We start from the raw sequence: 13,633 nt of genomic DNA, 5'->3' as shown, positions 1-13,633 counted from the left end.
CTGTGTTTGCCCAGCTATTACAGCTGACTCATGCAGGATGTGTGCAGCCTTGTTTTTCTGAATTCCAGTCACTGATTGCATCGATATCATGCAAAAAACACCATTTATGGTGTAAAGTTTGAAGCATGCAAGATGAGGTCATGTGTTTTAAAGCACTTAATAGGACAGTCTGATTTTGTGCAACCTGGTTTGAGGAGCCTACATTAGGTCGCCTACAAGTCCTACATAAGGTGAAAGAAAAACTAAACTAAAATTGCACATGTAACAATGTAGACATGCGGATTATGCTTAGTCACTGAAGTAGTGTAATGTTGTGTTAAGTTTAGGTAAAGTTCCTGTGCTGCAGCTTGGGGGTAAAGGGTGAAGAGGGAATCCAGTCGTAATAGAGACAAGGGTTTAGAAGTGACATGATGGCTTTGGTTTTTTAGGGTAAATCTATTTTGGGTTAACTTATTAATTCATGGAATAGGCCCATTTACCCACCTCAGGGGAAATTATTCTGATCTAAATTTAACCTGTGTCCAGTCTGAGTGGGAACTCTGGAAGAGGAAAGAAATGCCAGTTAATGAACCAATATAAAAATAGCATCATTACCTTTTTCCTTTTTTTGTTTTGTTTTGTTTTTTTGCTAGTTGAAATAATTAACACTAAAAAAAAAAAAAACTTATAACCTAAATCATTTCCTTCCATACAAGACATTGTTCCAATGTAAATATCTGTACAGATGAGCTGACTCGGAGTTCCATGGAGGCCAGCGAGTCTGAGAAGGTGATCCAGCACCTTAATCAGGAGCTGAAGGAAGCACATGATCAGGCCAATGCCGGCAAGCAGAAATGTGTGGAGCTGCAGGGTAAAATACATACAGGTTTTCTCTTTGTGTACAGGACTTGGAGAATATTCCTTCAACTTTTAGCAGAAGCAGCAACTTGTACAAAGTATTGGCAATCTGTAATTTGCAGCATTGTACTATGTTTCTAGTAGAGGCATGATTCAAAACTGAGATCCCATAGGACCCAGAAAAAGTTGCAGGGATATGTGTAAGAAAGGATTCCCATTCAGTTGTATTTTCAGAAAAGATAAAGATTAATTAACGTATACAACTTGTACAAGGCTGATGCATTTACAATTTCGATTCATGTATCGTCAGTAAATTAGTTATTCAGTTAACGATAATTAGTATAAATTAGTTCACTAATTTGTTTATAAAAAATCTACTTTTTTTTTTTACAATATGATAGTCACTGCATGCCATGTCATCATTTACAAAACCAAGACATTATTGTTCTCAATACAAAAGAATTCAGCAAATATGCGTGGGTGCTGATCATTCTATTTCCATATGTCTAAACTAAAAATATTATTTTTCATTAAGAAGTTAAATTAATAAAATTCTTAATGAACTTTTGAAAATAGATTATAGGTAAGTATTTTAAGTTTTAAAGTTTTAACAAGGTTTCTATAATAGTGTGTAACCTGTTACAGGACTTCTAGAGGAGGAGAAGCGGGCCAGCAAGCATCAGACAGAGGAGTCTGCAAAGCAAATGAAGATTCTTCAGAGTAAGTGTGAATGGGAGTGACTCTGTTTATGTATATTATGTTGTAGATCACATCTGGCAGGTTGTTGTGTGTGGATGTTATGTGGATGCTTCTGTTGTGTTTAAAGCTCAGCTACACAAGTTACAGGACGAAATGGAAAATCTCAGGGACCAGAAGGACAGTAATATTTTGAGTATGCAACAGGATGCACAAGCTACTCGAGAGGATATGCAGGTAATGCGGAGAAGCATGGAGAAAGCTGCAGCTGAGCGGGAGCATGAGGTCGGAACTCTAAAGGGCAACCTGGCAACCCTAACTGCTGAGCTGGAGAAATGGCAGTTTGTAGCAAATAAGTACGAACGTGAGATTGACACCCTGCAAGCAAATCACCAGCGACAGAACCAACAGCGGGACAAAGTTGCTAAACAGCAAGGTACCACTGGGACTCGAACTATACAATTTAATTTGACTGATATTGATAAGATCCATCTCACAGAATATTTAATTACTCATTTTGCTGGGCTTCAGCTGATTTTTTGTGGTTTGAGTAGATTTTACAGGAAAGGAGATCATTAAAATACTTTACATGAGACAAGTAGACTACATGAGATGCTGATTGTTGGTTACCGTAAACAGACTCAGACCGTGTAAACTGGCTTGATCCACAAATTAATTAGTCAGTAGAAAATGTGCAGTTGTGAAGGCTTAAAAAAAAAGTTTTTAGTTTTGTGTGTGTGTCTGCAGCATTTTGGTTTCAATTCAGTGCACCTACATTTTATTTTTATAGTTTTTACTGAGCATAAAAGTAGACATTTTATGTAACACTAATATTAGTGGTGACTCCTCTTTCCCCCTGTGACTGTTATGCAATTAGATTACTTGTGATGCATGTGTGTATTTTTAGTAAAGTGTGTTTCAGTCTATTATTGTGTATGTGTTTGCCTGAGTTGTTTGCTAATTCATGTGCGTATGTAATGCAGCCAGTGAACTGGAGAAGCTGAAGCAGGACTTTGAACAATTGGCTGCAGAGCAGCAGATGGAGAAGAGAAGTCTGCAGACTGAATGTGCGTCCCTGCGCTCGGAGAAAGATCAGCTCCTGAAGAAACTGCAGCAACTGGAAAAAGAGTTTGACAGGTCCATGTCAAAGAACTTTTATATCTCATTGGTTAAAAAAGAATAATTTGCTAAACTGGAACTATTCCTAAACTACACTTTGTGACAAGCTTTCAGAGAGTTGGTAGCTCAGTGTGTAAACTGTGTGTTGGCTTCTTTCAGCTGTAAGAATCAGAGTGCAGGTCTGAGCAGCATGGCAGAAGCTCTGAAGAAGACACAGGCTGAACTAGAGAAATGCCTGAGTGCTGCGCATGAGGAGCACCAGAAAAGCAGCAGTCAGCTTCACAGCCAGCTTGAGCAGGGCAAAATTAGGATCAAAGAGCTTCAGAAGGAGGTGAAAGCAGCACTCATTCATTACTTGGAACAACATTAACACGTGCACAAAAAATCCAACTTATTTTGCAGCAGGTGTTGCCTTTCTTTTTTTTATTATTATTATTATTTTTTTTATTTTATTTTTAAACCGTGAATAGGATCAAAATTTATCAGTGAATTTCACAATGTGAATTTATCAGTGAATTTGCACAAGTGATATTGCGATGCTTCTTTCGCCTTTATTTCTTTAAATGAATGAACTGGCTTAACAATAATAAGCCAGTTCATGTAATGGGTTTGTTCCTCTTGTTTGTTCTCTTTATTATATGCTCTTTTAATATTCACATTCTTATTTCTCAACTAGATCTTATCTGTTCAACTGAAATTCCTATTTGTATCTGCTTTGGAATTACATTGGTATTTCCACCTTGGATTTATCAGATTTAACAGAAAAACTATGAGAATCTGAATTTGACATTTTCTGCTTGCTTTATGGTCATGACTTCACATGGCCACTCGCCAAAGTATTTTCAAATACATTGGTGCAGAAGTTTTAACAGTGCTATAGATGGATTAGTAGCTATATGGTCCAATGCTCGAAAACATTGAGATAACTCTCTCGCAAAAAGAGAGAAGGTACAGGTGATGGAAAATAATAATAAAAATCCAGATTGCTCCATATTGTACTACATGTACAGGTTATATTTTAATTAATATTTTATGTAACTAGAATCTGCTTTTCAAAATGATCCAGCTTTATTTACTCATTGCATTGTAAAACATGCAAGCAAAAAAAAAAAATACAATAATCTGTGGGAAAAAACAAGAGTAACTGAAATAAGTAAAGGTTCACCTGTGTTGGTATACTCTAGCACCTTTTGCTTCAGTTATAGCCTTAAGTATGTTTGGATTAGAAGTATATAAGATTCTTGAGCAGAGAGACCTTGGTGTGTTACCAATGATTTTCTTGGTGACTGTGGTCCAAGTTCCCTTGAGATCATTAGGAAGATCCTCCCATGTAATTCTGGGCTGATCCATTATATGTCTCAGAATCATCCTTACCCCATGAGGTGAGATTTTGCATGGAGCTCCAGAGCGAGGGTGATTGACTTATCTTGTAATAGTGGCCTCTTTCTCACCAAGCTTCGTGCAGATGGTCTTGTAGCCCATTCCAGCCTTGTGCAGGTCTACAATCTTGTACCTGACAACCTTTGACAGCTCTTTGGTCATGCCTATGGTGGTGGAGAGGTTTGAATGGAATGGACTGGTGTCTTTTATACACATAATGAGTTGATGTCTGTCTGTCTGTCTAATCCTGTTTTGTTTATTTTTTTTGTCGGGCTATAAATCCACAAAAGGTGACTATTTTAAAAGTCAATAACTTTTCTGTACCCACTGTAGGGGTTAAAATATGCAGACATTAGCAAAAAAAAAGATTTTCAGGCGATTGTTACAGCTTTGAATTTGCTTTTTTTTTTTTTTTTCTCCCAATTTCTTTGTCTTTTTTTTTTTTTTTTTAAACACACAATATCTAACTCTCTTTCACTTTATTGTTTTCTTCCCCTGTTTCTGTGCTCTCTCAGTACGAAGATACACAAGCAGAGCTGTCGGGCGTAAAAGAGAGATGTGGGCAGGAAGAGCAGGAGAAGGAGTCTCTCAGCCTGGAACTAAAGCAGTGCCAAGCCACTCTAAAATCTCTGCAGGAGAAGAGCAACCAAGTGAGTTTTCAGTGTTCTTGTATTTCAATATAGGGTTCTGACAATAGGGACAGTTCAAGAGGAGAGTTCAAGTTACACAATGCCCCTAAAACTATTGATGTTATGACATTGTTATGTAGTTTTGATGCAAGCTTCTTTTTTTTTTTTTTTCTTCACTTTTACTTGGTTCCATTTTTATACATCTTATGTCTATTTTGCCTAATAGAAGAGAGTCGCGCTCTCGTCTCTCTCATTAAAACACCACAGCGCATCATTTCAGTTGAAACCAGTCGGTCTACCCAGGTTGATTTTTGTAATATCCCTTGCCCCCTTCAGCTGTCTTTATTGCCGCCCATCCTAGCCGTAGTCATCGGCCTTGTCCTGGCTTTGCTGTATTGGTGCTTCGGCCCATTGTGGTAGACAGGTACACAGTGCTTTTGTCCCCTTGCCTCCTATTTCTACGCTTTTGGATCCTCCGTGTTCAGCCTGCGCAAACTAAAAACCTCTGTCCAGCACACACTAACCGATCATAGTTAAAGTGCTTGTTTTTGTGATTTTAAGTCTGCATAGTGTTGAACAGACACGAGTCTCTAACTTCTTGTCATTATAACAAAATTCAGTGTCTTTACTTGTAGACTGCTCCTCTTATTGTTCCTAACAACTTTTAATCAGTGTTTTGCTCTGTTTCCATTACTCAGTGTATGGTGTGCTTGCATGCGTGCGTGTGTGTGTGTGTTACAGTGTAGATTAATGTTCTCTGACACAAGAGATAATGCTGACTTGAGTGTTGTCTATGTCTTTGCTGTTTCAGGAAAGATGGATCAGGTGGATGCCTGTCGCCGCTGTAACAGTTGCTGTCACAGCCTATGTGCTCACAAAGATTTCAACCTGAGTATTTTCCACCTATATACATATAGCACTAAATAACCACACAGACATATCACCCTTTCAGGGTAAGAAGGTGTGATATGAAATGTAGTTCAATTATATAGGGGAAACGGATCTACATCAGGTCCAACCCCCTAGCAGCTGCAGTGTTTCTGTGAAGGCGAAGACTTTTAGACTTTAATATGTCTAACTGTTAGTTTTCTTCTTGCAAAATGCCAAAACATTTGTATTATAGATCATTTGCCTTACTTAAGTCATGATGATGAGTCCATTTACTGATTTCACCATTATCCTTGGCTATCAAAAACCTGCTTTCAATATTTACTTTAATAATTCACTATAGTAAAAGCAATAATACTTCTGAAACATGTACTCACATTTGAAGTCTTGCACAGAATGAAAACGGTTGTTTTATCAGTTTTCTTCTTGTTCTAATGTCATGTCTTGTTTATATAGTTGCAAGGTCTGACCTTAAACTTAATTTAAAATTTAAAAAATGTTTTATGCACTGTGTCAATGTTCTAGAAATGTTTAAGTATTAAGGATTAACCAATGTACTGCACTTAATGTTAAGAGCACTTGTTTGTTTCAGAGAGACACTTAAAGTGATGTTACTTGTACAGATGTTTGCTAATAGACAGATATTTAAGAGTGGTTGTTAAAGCAATTAAACAGGAAAATTAATAGAAATAAAAATTAACGTGTGTGTGTTAATGGTGTTTTTCATGCTCATATTTTGCCTCACATAATACATTGAAGTTAATTATTTTTAAGGACAAAACCAAGCTGCCTTTAGCTACCCTGGCGTTTGGTATCATATACCATGCAGCAGTACCACAGCAGAATATATTACAAACAGAACTCCTCATATAAAAGAACAATATTTACTTATTTATCTTTATTACTTTATTCTTACATTTCAAGTAAGCGAGAACAACATTTATTCTTGACCATGGCTGTGACCAATGGTGAAGTCCTTACAGTAAAATAAACACTTCAAGCACGAACTTGGTTTGTGGTATACTTATTGACAGCACAATATTTAAAACAATATAGTTAGAATATAATTGAATTATGTATTTATAGATTTTGCACCTTATATTTATGCATCTTTTGCTATAAGTGCATGATCAAATGAATGGTTTTGGTGAAGGGATCAATTACATCATCTTTCTAAAATAATACTAAACTATATCAGCAGGCTACAGCCTTAAATATGAGCTTCTGTCATGTGTTAGGGATGACTCCAATGATGTAAGAGGGTCGAAGGGCACAAGCACATAAGTGACCCCCTTGTGTGATGAAACCTACTCGAGTGCATCAGTGAAGCGCAGTGAAACAAAGGAGCTGAGTGTGCAGGAGTGCAGCTGCAGCCTCAATTGGATGCCTCCTCTGGTCAGATGTATGGCCATGTGGGTCACACGGGACATCGAAATAAGCGGATCCAATGTAGAACCCGAGGGACTGCTGAAAACCAAACTTTCACATTTCACAGCCGACAATAATCCATTTAATGTTCATTAGTTTAATTTTCCTCTTAAGAACTTTAGTTTTTTTGTTGCTGTCTCTAAAATAAAAGTTCTGATTTCAAATTAAAATAGATTTATTTTTTTGCTGTCCCCCCTTTTCTCAGAAATGGATTCGTCTAACGTCATCAGCAGAAAAGCAAACGTGGGGAGGATTGTGAAAAGTTCAGCGGCAGAGTCTCTGCTTCATCATCGGTGCAGCACATCATCAGGTATCCTTCACACTATCACTTTGCAGGGCTGTGAGGATGATTTATATATATCTCGGAAAAAAATCATAGACCGGCGTGGTTTATAACTGGTGTTAACGCAGTGAATCAGTGTTGTGTAGATTGTTCTAGTTGAATCAGTGTTTGCTTGGTTTTGATATACGCTTCGGTTCAGGCTGATGGAGGAAAAAACTTTAAAGAAAATGATCGAATGTCACTGTCTTTATAATTAACAGTAGTTTTCTTTTATTATTATTAATTATGTCCATGCTGTTTTGTCCTTCCGTAGTTTTGCTATAAGGAGGAATAAATGAAGGATCCACTGAGTAAAGTTTCCCTAATCAAAGGAACCTTAAGCAGCTCCAACACCAACAACACAACAAATATCTCAAGTGTGTTCATGTTTAACTGCATATTTCTACACATTTTTCGAAATCACTGTGAAGACGCGAACTTGCAATCCGGACTAATATTCTATTAAGGAAATTGGCGAAACTGCGGAACTGAATTAAATAGACGGAGAATACCGAGTGCCGCGGAAGAAAAACTCGCGTGGCAGGTGCGCGCATGCGGAATCAGAATGCAGTGAGATTTGGAAATGCAATCATTTTAGTGAGTTGATGATGCAGATTTAATGCACGAGAACTTTCTGTAAGAAGATGGTGCACGCTGGAAAGTTAAAGAAGTAAACTACTGCGAGTGGCACGCACGAGAGGGAGAACGCATCAGTAAACGGTCACCTCAGGGACACTGATGGTATGACGAAGTCTCTATCAAAAGACTAATTGCCACTAAAATCGGTGCTATTTGATTGGAATAATATGCAATATGGAGAATAGTTGTGTATCTTGTTTAATATTTAAATGCACGTTACGTAGTTTACGTTCCTGAAGAAATACAAAGTGCTGACGTACCACTTGTTTGTTCAAATAGTTCACTTGAAGTAGTAATGCTCTGCTTAAATAACCATAGAAACAAGCTAGTATGCAAACGAACAGTTTGTTCGACATTAAGACAGTTTGTATGAAAATTATTTTATTTACATTGGGTTTGTTTACAGATAAGTGAATGTCTATTTTCATTATCATTATTTTATTTATTTATTTTTTTTTTTTGTGTTACTCCTTTACGGTTGTCAACCTAATTCACTCTACTTGAGATGAATTGAACAATCTCTGTAAAACTTGCACGAACGACCAAATACAAGAGCTGAAAAATTATTTGGAGCTGTTCCCTGTGTCCCCTGTAGTTGATTATTGCTCTTCTCGAGTTAGAAGCAGATACTGATGTGTAAAATTCCCATATAATTTGACAATACTCACCACTGAGGAGATTGTAAACATTATTGTTTGTGTAATGGTATTGTTTTGTATACTGAGAACTCTGCACTGAACTGTGCTTTCATTCAGCATGGATGTAACACAATGCAAGGGCTGAATTCCAATCACTGATTGCATCGATATCATGCAAAAAGCACCATGGTGTAAGGTTCAGAGCATGCAAGATGTGGTGATGAGGTCATGTGTTTTAAAGCACTCAATAGGACAGTCTGATTCTGTGATACCTGGTTTGAGGAGCCTACATTAGGTCGCCTACAAGTCCTACATAAGGTGAAAGGAAAACTAAACTAAAATTGCACATGTAACAATGTAGACATGCGGATTATGCTTAGTCACTGAAGTAGTGTAATGTTGTGTTAAGTTAAAAATTATCTTGCACTCCATTCTGATCTAAATTTAACCTGTGTCCAGTCTGAGTGGGAACTCTGGGAGAGGACAGAAATGCCAGTTAATGCAACAATATAAAAATAGCATCATTACCATAAAAATAGCATCATTATCATTAAACTTCCCCCCCCCCATTTTTTTACTTGTTCGTCTCAAAGAGACACTTAAAGTGATGTTACTTGTTCAGATGTTTGCTAATGGATTGTTACAGCAATTAAACGAAAATATTAATAGAAATAAAAATGTGTGTTCGTGTTTTTCATGCTCATATTTTGCCTCACATAATACATTGAAGTTAATTATTTTTAAGGACAAAACCAAGCTGCCTTTAGCTACCCTGGCATTTGGCTTCATATACCATGCAGCAGTACCACAGCAGTATATTTTACAAACAAAACTCCTTATATAAAAGAACAATATTTAGATATTTATCTTTATTACTTATTCTAGTCAGGGTTGCAGTGGATCCCGAGCCTGATTCAGAAATTGTTCTGGATGTGCCAAAATATTGCAGCTTGAGCTCTGACAGTTCTCATCCAAGGTCCCTGTGAGACGCAGCCTTTCTCACTGTGCATCTCTTTACTTTGAGCTCTTTAGTGCCATGTCTCCAAGTCTTTGCTGAATTTTATTAGTCAAACTTCAGGTGCAATGTACCTCCTTATAGTTATTCCTGATACTATTACTGATCTTTATGAAGTAGTGACAAGTATAAAGGTTGGTTTTTTTTTTTGTTTTTTTTTTGACAAGAATACAGGATCATCTCCTTAGATAAATGTCTGCTTCTGTGACAGATGGTAGTGAAATGGTGCTGGAACACAGGGAGGTGCTAGAAGGCATTTCTGGCTCTTTAATAAAAGGCATCCTGTTCAGGCACAGGTTCTAGACATCACCTGGATAAACACACATCTCAAAAACATGTTTTCTTTCAGAAACATTCATTTCTGCCACTACTTTCAGACCTTATGTAGTATTTGTATGCACAGATTTGTTTGGGATGTTTTCTGTACTTATAAGGTATGAAGAATGTGAGCCAATATAATCATGTTAATATTATTGTGTAATAGGGGTTTAACATAAATGCTACTTTTTGTGCATTTAATTAATATAAAATATTTTAAACATAAAAAGGCACTGATAGAACACAATATACCACATATGATGATGGATCTTTTGGGATATTCTCATGTTATTTTTAACATGAGGATATAAGTTTAAAGTGGTAAATTCTAAAGAAGCGCTTTTACAGTAATATGTTTTAATTTTTATCTGCTGGCATATTCACTTCTTTTTTACATGCTGACTATAATTTTACATTCTGCGCTTATGCATTCTGCTGTAAAATATTCTCAGCCTTATTAATCAAAATATCACATTTAAAACACACCAAAATACTAATACTAATAAAAAAAATACTGTGTTTGTCTACTTGTGACTAAATAAAAGTTCACGTCAGTATTCCACTTTGTGCTCAGGCCACTACAAACGCTCCTCTAGTGGCACGATCACGCCAGTAGATGGCGCTAATTTTTGATAATCAGCAAGCTATTCTTACGTTATGCATTTTCTATTGTAAAATTTGTCATAAATTTATTAAGATCTCTTGGACATTATTTTAATTGCATGTTTAGTATCACATGGTCTGTGAAATTGGAATGCAATTTGTTAATTTATTAAATGTATAAATGTCTGGTCACCGTGTACAGACCCCCAGGGCCCTACGCTGATTTTCTTCATGAGTTTGCTTGTTTTCTCTCAGACCTCTTGATCAGCTTTGATAAAGTGCTGCTTGTAGGAGATTTTAATATTCATGTAGATGATGAAAACGATGCCCTAGGATTATCATTTGTCGATTTACTAAACTCTTTTGGAGTTAAACAAAACGTCACCAGACCAACCCACCGTTTTAACCACACACTAGACTTAATAATATCCCACGGAGCAGACGTCACTGATATAGATATTTTACCCCAGAGTGATGACATCACAGACCATTATCTCCTACTGTACACACTACCGGTGGAGCAGATTAACCGTGTTTCACCACGGTATCGACTTGGTAGGACTATTATTCCAACCACTAAGGACAGATTCATAAATAACCTGCCTGATTTATCTCAGTTTCACATTAAACCCATAACTGCTGATCATCTTGATGAGATGGCGAACAACATAGACCTTATCCTCACTAGCACTTTAGACACTGTTGCCCCCATCCGGTTAAAAAAGGTTCGAGAACAAGCACCTGCACCTTGGTATAATAGTCATACGCATGCCCTAAAGAGAACAACACGTAATCTGGAGAGAAAATGGAGGAAAACTAAATTGGAGGTATTTAGAATTGCGTATAAAGACAGTATGCTTAGCTACAGACAGGCGCTAAATGCTGCTAGAGCTGAACACCTGAGCAAACTCATAGAAAATAACAAAAACAACCCCAGGTTCCTTTTCAGTACAGTCGCTAAATTAACAACAAATCAGGGATCTGAAAAATGTGTTCCATCACAGTTTAGTAGTGAAGACTTTATGAATTTCTTCACTGAAAAAATAGATAACATTCGAAAAACAATTGTGGCAGTTCAACCTCTGACAGCATCTCCCGACACAATCGTACTTACAACCCCACAACTACACTGTTTTACATGTATAGGACAGGAAGAGCTGTATGATGCTATTATGAAAGCTAAATCAACAACATGTCAGTTAGATCCAATTCCCACTAAACTACTGAAGGAAGTGTTATATACAGCTGGTGAGCCTCTTTTAAATATTATTAACTCCTCACTATCGTTAGGTCATGTCCCTAAATACCTCAAGTTAGCAGTTATTAAGCCCCTCATTAAAAAACCTAATCTGGATCCAAGCACGCTATCGAATTACAGACCAATTTCAAATCTCCCATTTATGTCTAAGATTTTAGAAAAGATTGTCGCTGCCCAGCTATGTAACCACTTGCAGGAGAACAATATCTTTGAAGAGTTTCAGTCAGGTTTTAGGCCCCATCATAGCACAGAAACTGCTCTAGTTAAAATCACTAACGACCTGTTTTTAGCTTCAGACCAAGGCTACATCTCCCTATTAGTTTTACTATATCTTAGTGCTGCGTTCGACACTATAGATCATGATCTTCTCCTCGATCGCTTACAGAATTACATCGGTATTCAGGGACAGGCATTAAGCTGGTTTAAATCCTACCTGTCCAATCGTTACCATTTCGTAGATTTAAATGGAGAGCTATCCAGGATAATGCTAGTAAATTATGGCGTGCCACAAGGGTCAGTTCTGGGACCCCTGCTTTTTACAATATACATGCTTCCATTAGGAAATATTATTAGAAGGCATGGAATTAGCTTCCATTGTTATGCTGATGATACCCAGCTATATATTTCATCCAAACCAGGCGATACAGCTCAATTAGCTCGCATAACTGAGTGTGTTGAAGAAATAAGAGATTGGATGACCCATAACTTTCTGCTATTAAATTCTGATAAAACGGAGATTTTGCTCATCGGCCCAAAAAATAGTACACAGAAGCTCCAGCATCTCAGCCTGCATTTAGACGGTTGTTCTGTAACTACTAGTTCAACGGTAAAAGACCTGGGAGTTATTTTAGACAGCAACTTATCTTTCAAAAATCACATCAATCAAGTTACAAAAACAGCCTTCTTTCACCTTAGAAATATTTCTAAGCTAAGAAATATGTTATCTATATCTGATGCAGAGAAGCTCGTCCATGCGTTTATGACCTCTAGAATAGACTACTGTAATGCATTACTAGGTGGATGTCCTGCATCATTAATAAACAAGCTTCAGTTAGTTCAGAATGCAGCAGCAAGAGTTCTTACTAGGTCAAGAAAATACGATCATATAACCCCAATCTTATCGTCCCTACATTGGCTTCCTATTAAGTTTCGAATAGACTACAAACTACTGCTACTCACTTATAAAGCACTAAATGGTTTGGCTCCCATGTATCTATCCAGTCTCTTAACACGCTACAATCCGTCACGCTCCCTGAGATCTCAAAACTCTGGGCTTCTAGTAGTTCCTAGAATAGCAAAGTCCACTAAAGGCGGTAGAGCATTTTCACATTTAGCTCCTAAACTCTGTAATAGTCTTCCTGACAGTGTTCGGGGTTCAGATACACTCTCCCAGTTTAAGTGCAGATTAAAAACATATCTTTTTAGCAAAGCCTACACATAACACACATCACACACATCACATCATAACCTTGTGCTCCAGAACATCTGATCACATGCACATTATCAACTTGTGCTGTTAATATCATGAACAGCAGCTACGCTAATTCCTCTCCACTGCTTCTCTTTCTCTCCCCATCCCGAGGCATCCTGAGGTTTGGCCAGCTCCAGTCACGTCCCACCTCGTGAAGATTATGGACCTATGGATGATCATGGAGAAGTAGATGCCGAGTGTTTAAAGGCCCTGGCATGGAGAAGCTGATGCTGGATCTATGATGATCACAAATTGTTCTGTATTGTTGAAAGATTTATGACCAAACTTTTGATGTCACCCATATGAGGATGGGTTCCCCTTTGAGTCTGGTTCCTCTCAAGGTTTCTTCCTCATATCATCTAAGGGAGTTTTTCCTTGCCACTGTCGCCACG

General features: G+C 37.4%; 2 protein-coding genes across 10 annotated transcripts in view; both read left to right on the top strand.

Moving 5' to 3' along the window:
- Positions 1–6,245, top strand: part of slmapb (sarcolemma associated protein b) — a 7,412-nt gene extending 1,167 nt beyond the window's left edge. For 3 of the 7 annotated variants that reach the window (XM_083570628.1, XM_083570627.1, XM_083570625.1), the window contains 8 exons: positions 725–850; positions 1,483–1,557; positions 1,664–1,969; positions 2,517–2,670; positions 2,812–2,983; positions 4,548–4,682; positions 4,998–5,085; positions 5,473–6,245. In XM_083570628.1, coding sequence (XP_083426754.1) covers positions 725–850; positions 1,483–1,557; positions 1,664–1,969; positions 2,517–2,670; positions 2,812–2,983; positions 4,548–4,682; positions 4,998–5,081 — 1,052 coding nt within the window. In that variant the 3' untranslated portion in view covers positions 5,082–5,085; positions 5,473–6,245. The remainder of the gene's footprint in view (positions 1–724; positions 851–1,482; positions 1,558–1,663; positions 1,970–2,516; positions 2,671–2,811; positions 2,984–4,547; positions 4,683–4,997; positions 5,086–5,472) is intronic. The other 4 variants (XM_083570630.1, XM_083570629.1, XM_083570626.1 and 1 more) reach the window with 2 other exon arrangements.
- Positions 6,246–7,640: 1,395 nt separating this feature from the next.
- The window catches only part of abhd6b (abhydrolase domain containing 6, acylglycerol lipase b), a 39,995-nt gene continuing 34,002 nt past the window's right edge, over positions 7,641–13,633 (top strand). For all 3 annotated transcript variants that reach the window (XM_083570636.1, XM_083570634.1, XM_083570632.1), the window contains exon 1: positions 7,641–8,040. The gene's annotated coding sequence lies outside the window, so the exon portion shown is untranslated. The remainder of the gene's footprint in view (positions 8,041–13,633) is intronic.

This window comes from Silurus aristotelis, assembly GCF_946808225.1.
Source record: "Silurus aristotelis genome assembly, chromosome: 19".
In the NCBI taxonomy this organism is placed as follows: Eukaryota; Metazoa; Chordata; class Actinopteri; order Siluriformes; family Siluridae; genus Silurus; species Silurus aristotelis.
The sequence above is the reverse complement of the archived record's forward strand: the minus strand, read 5'-3'. Positions and strand labels throughout refer to the sequence as shown.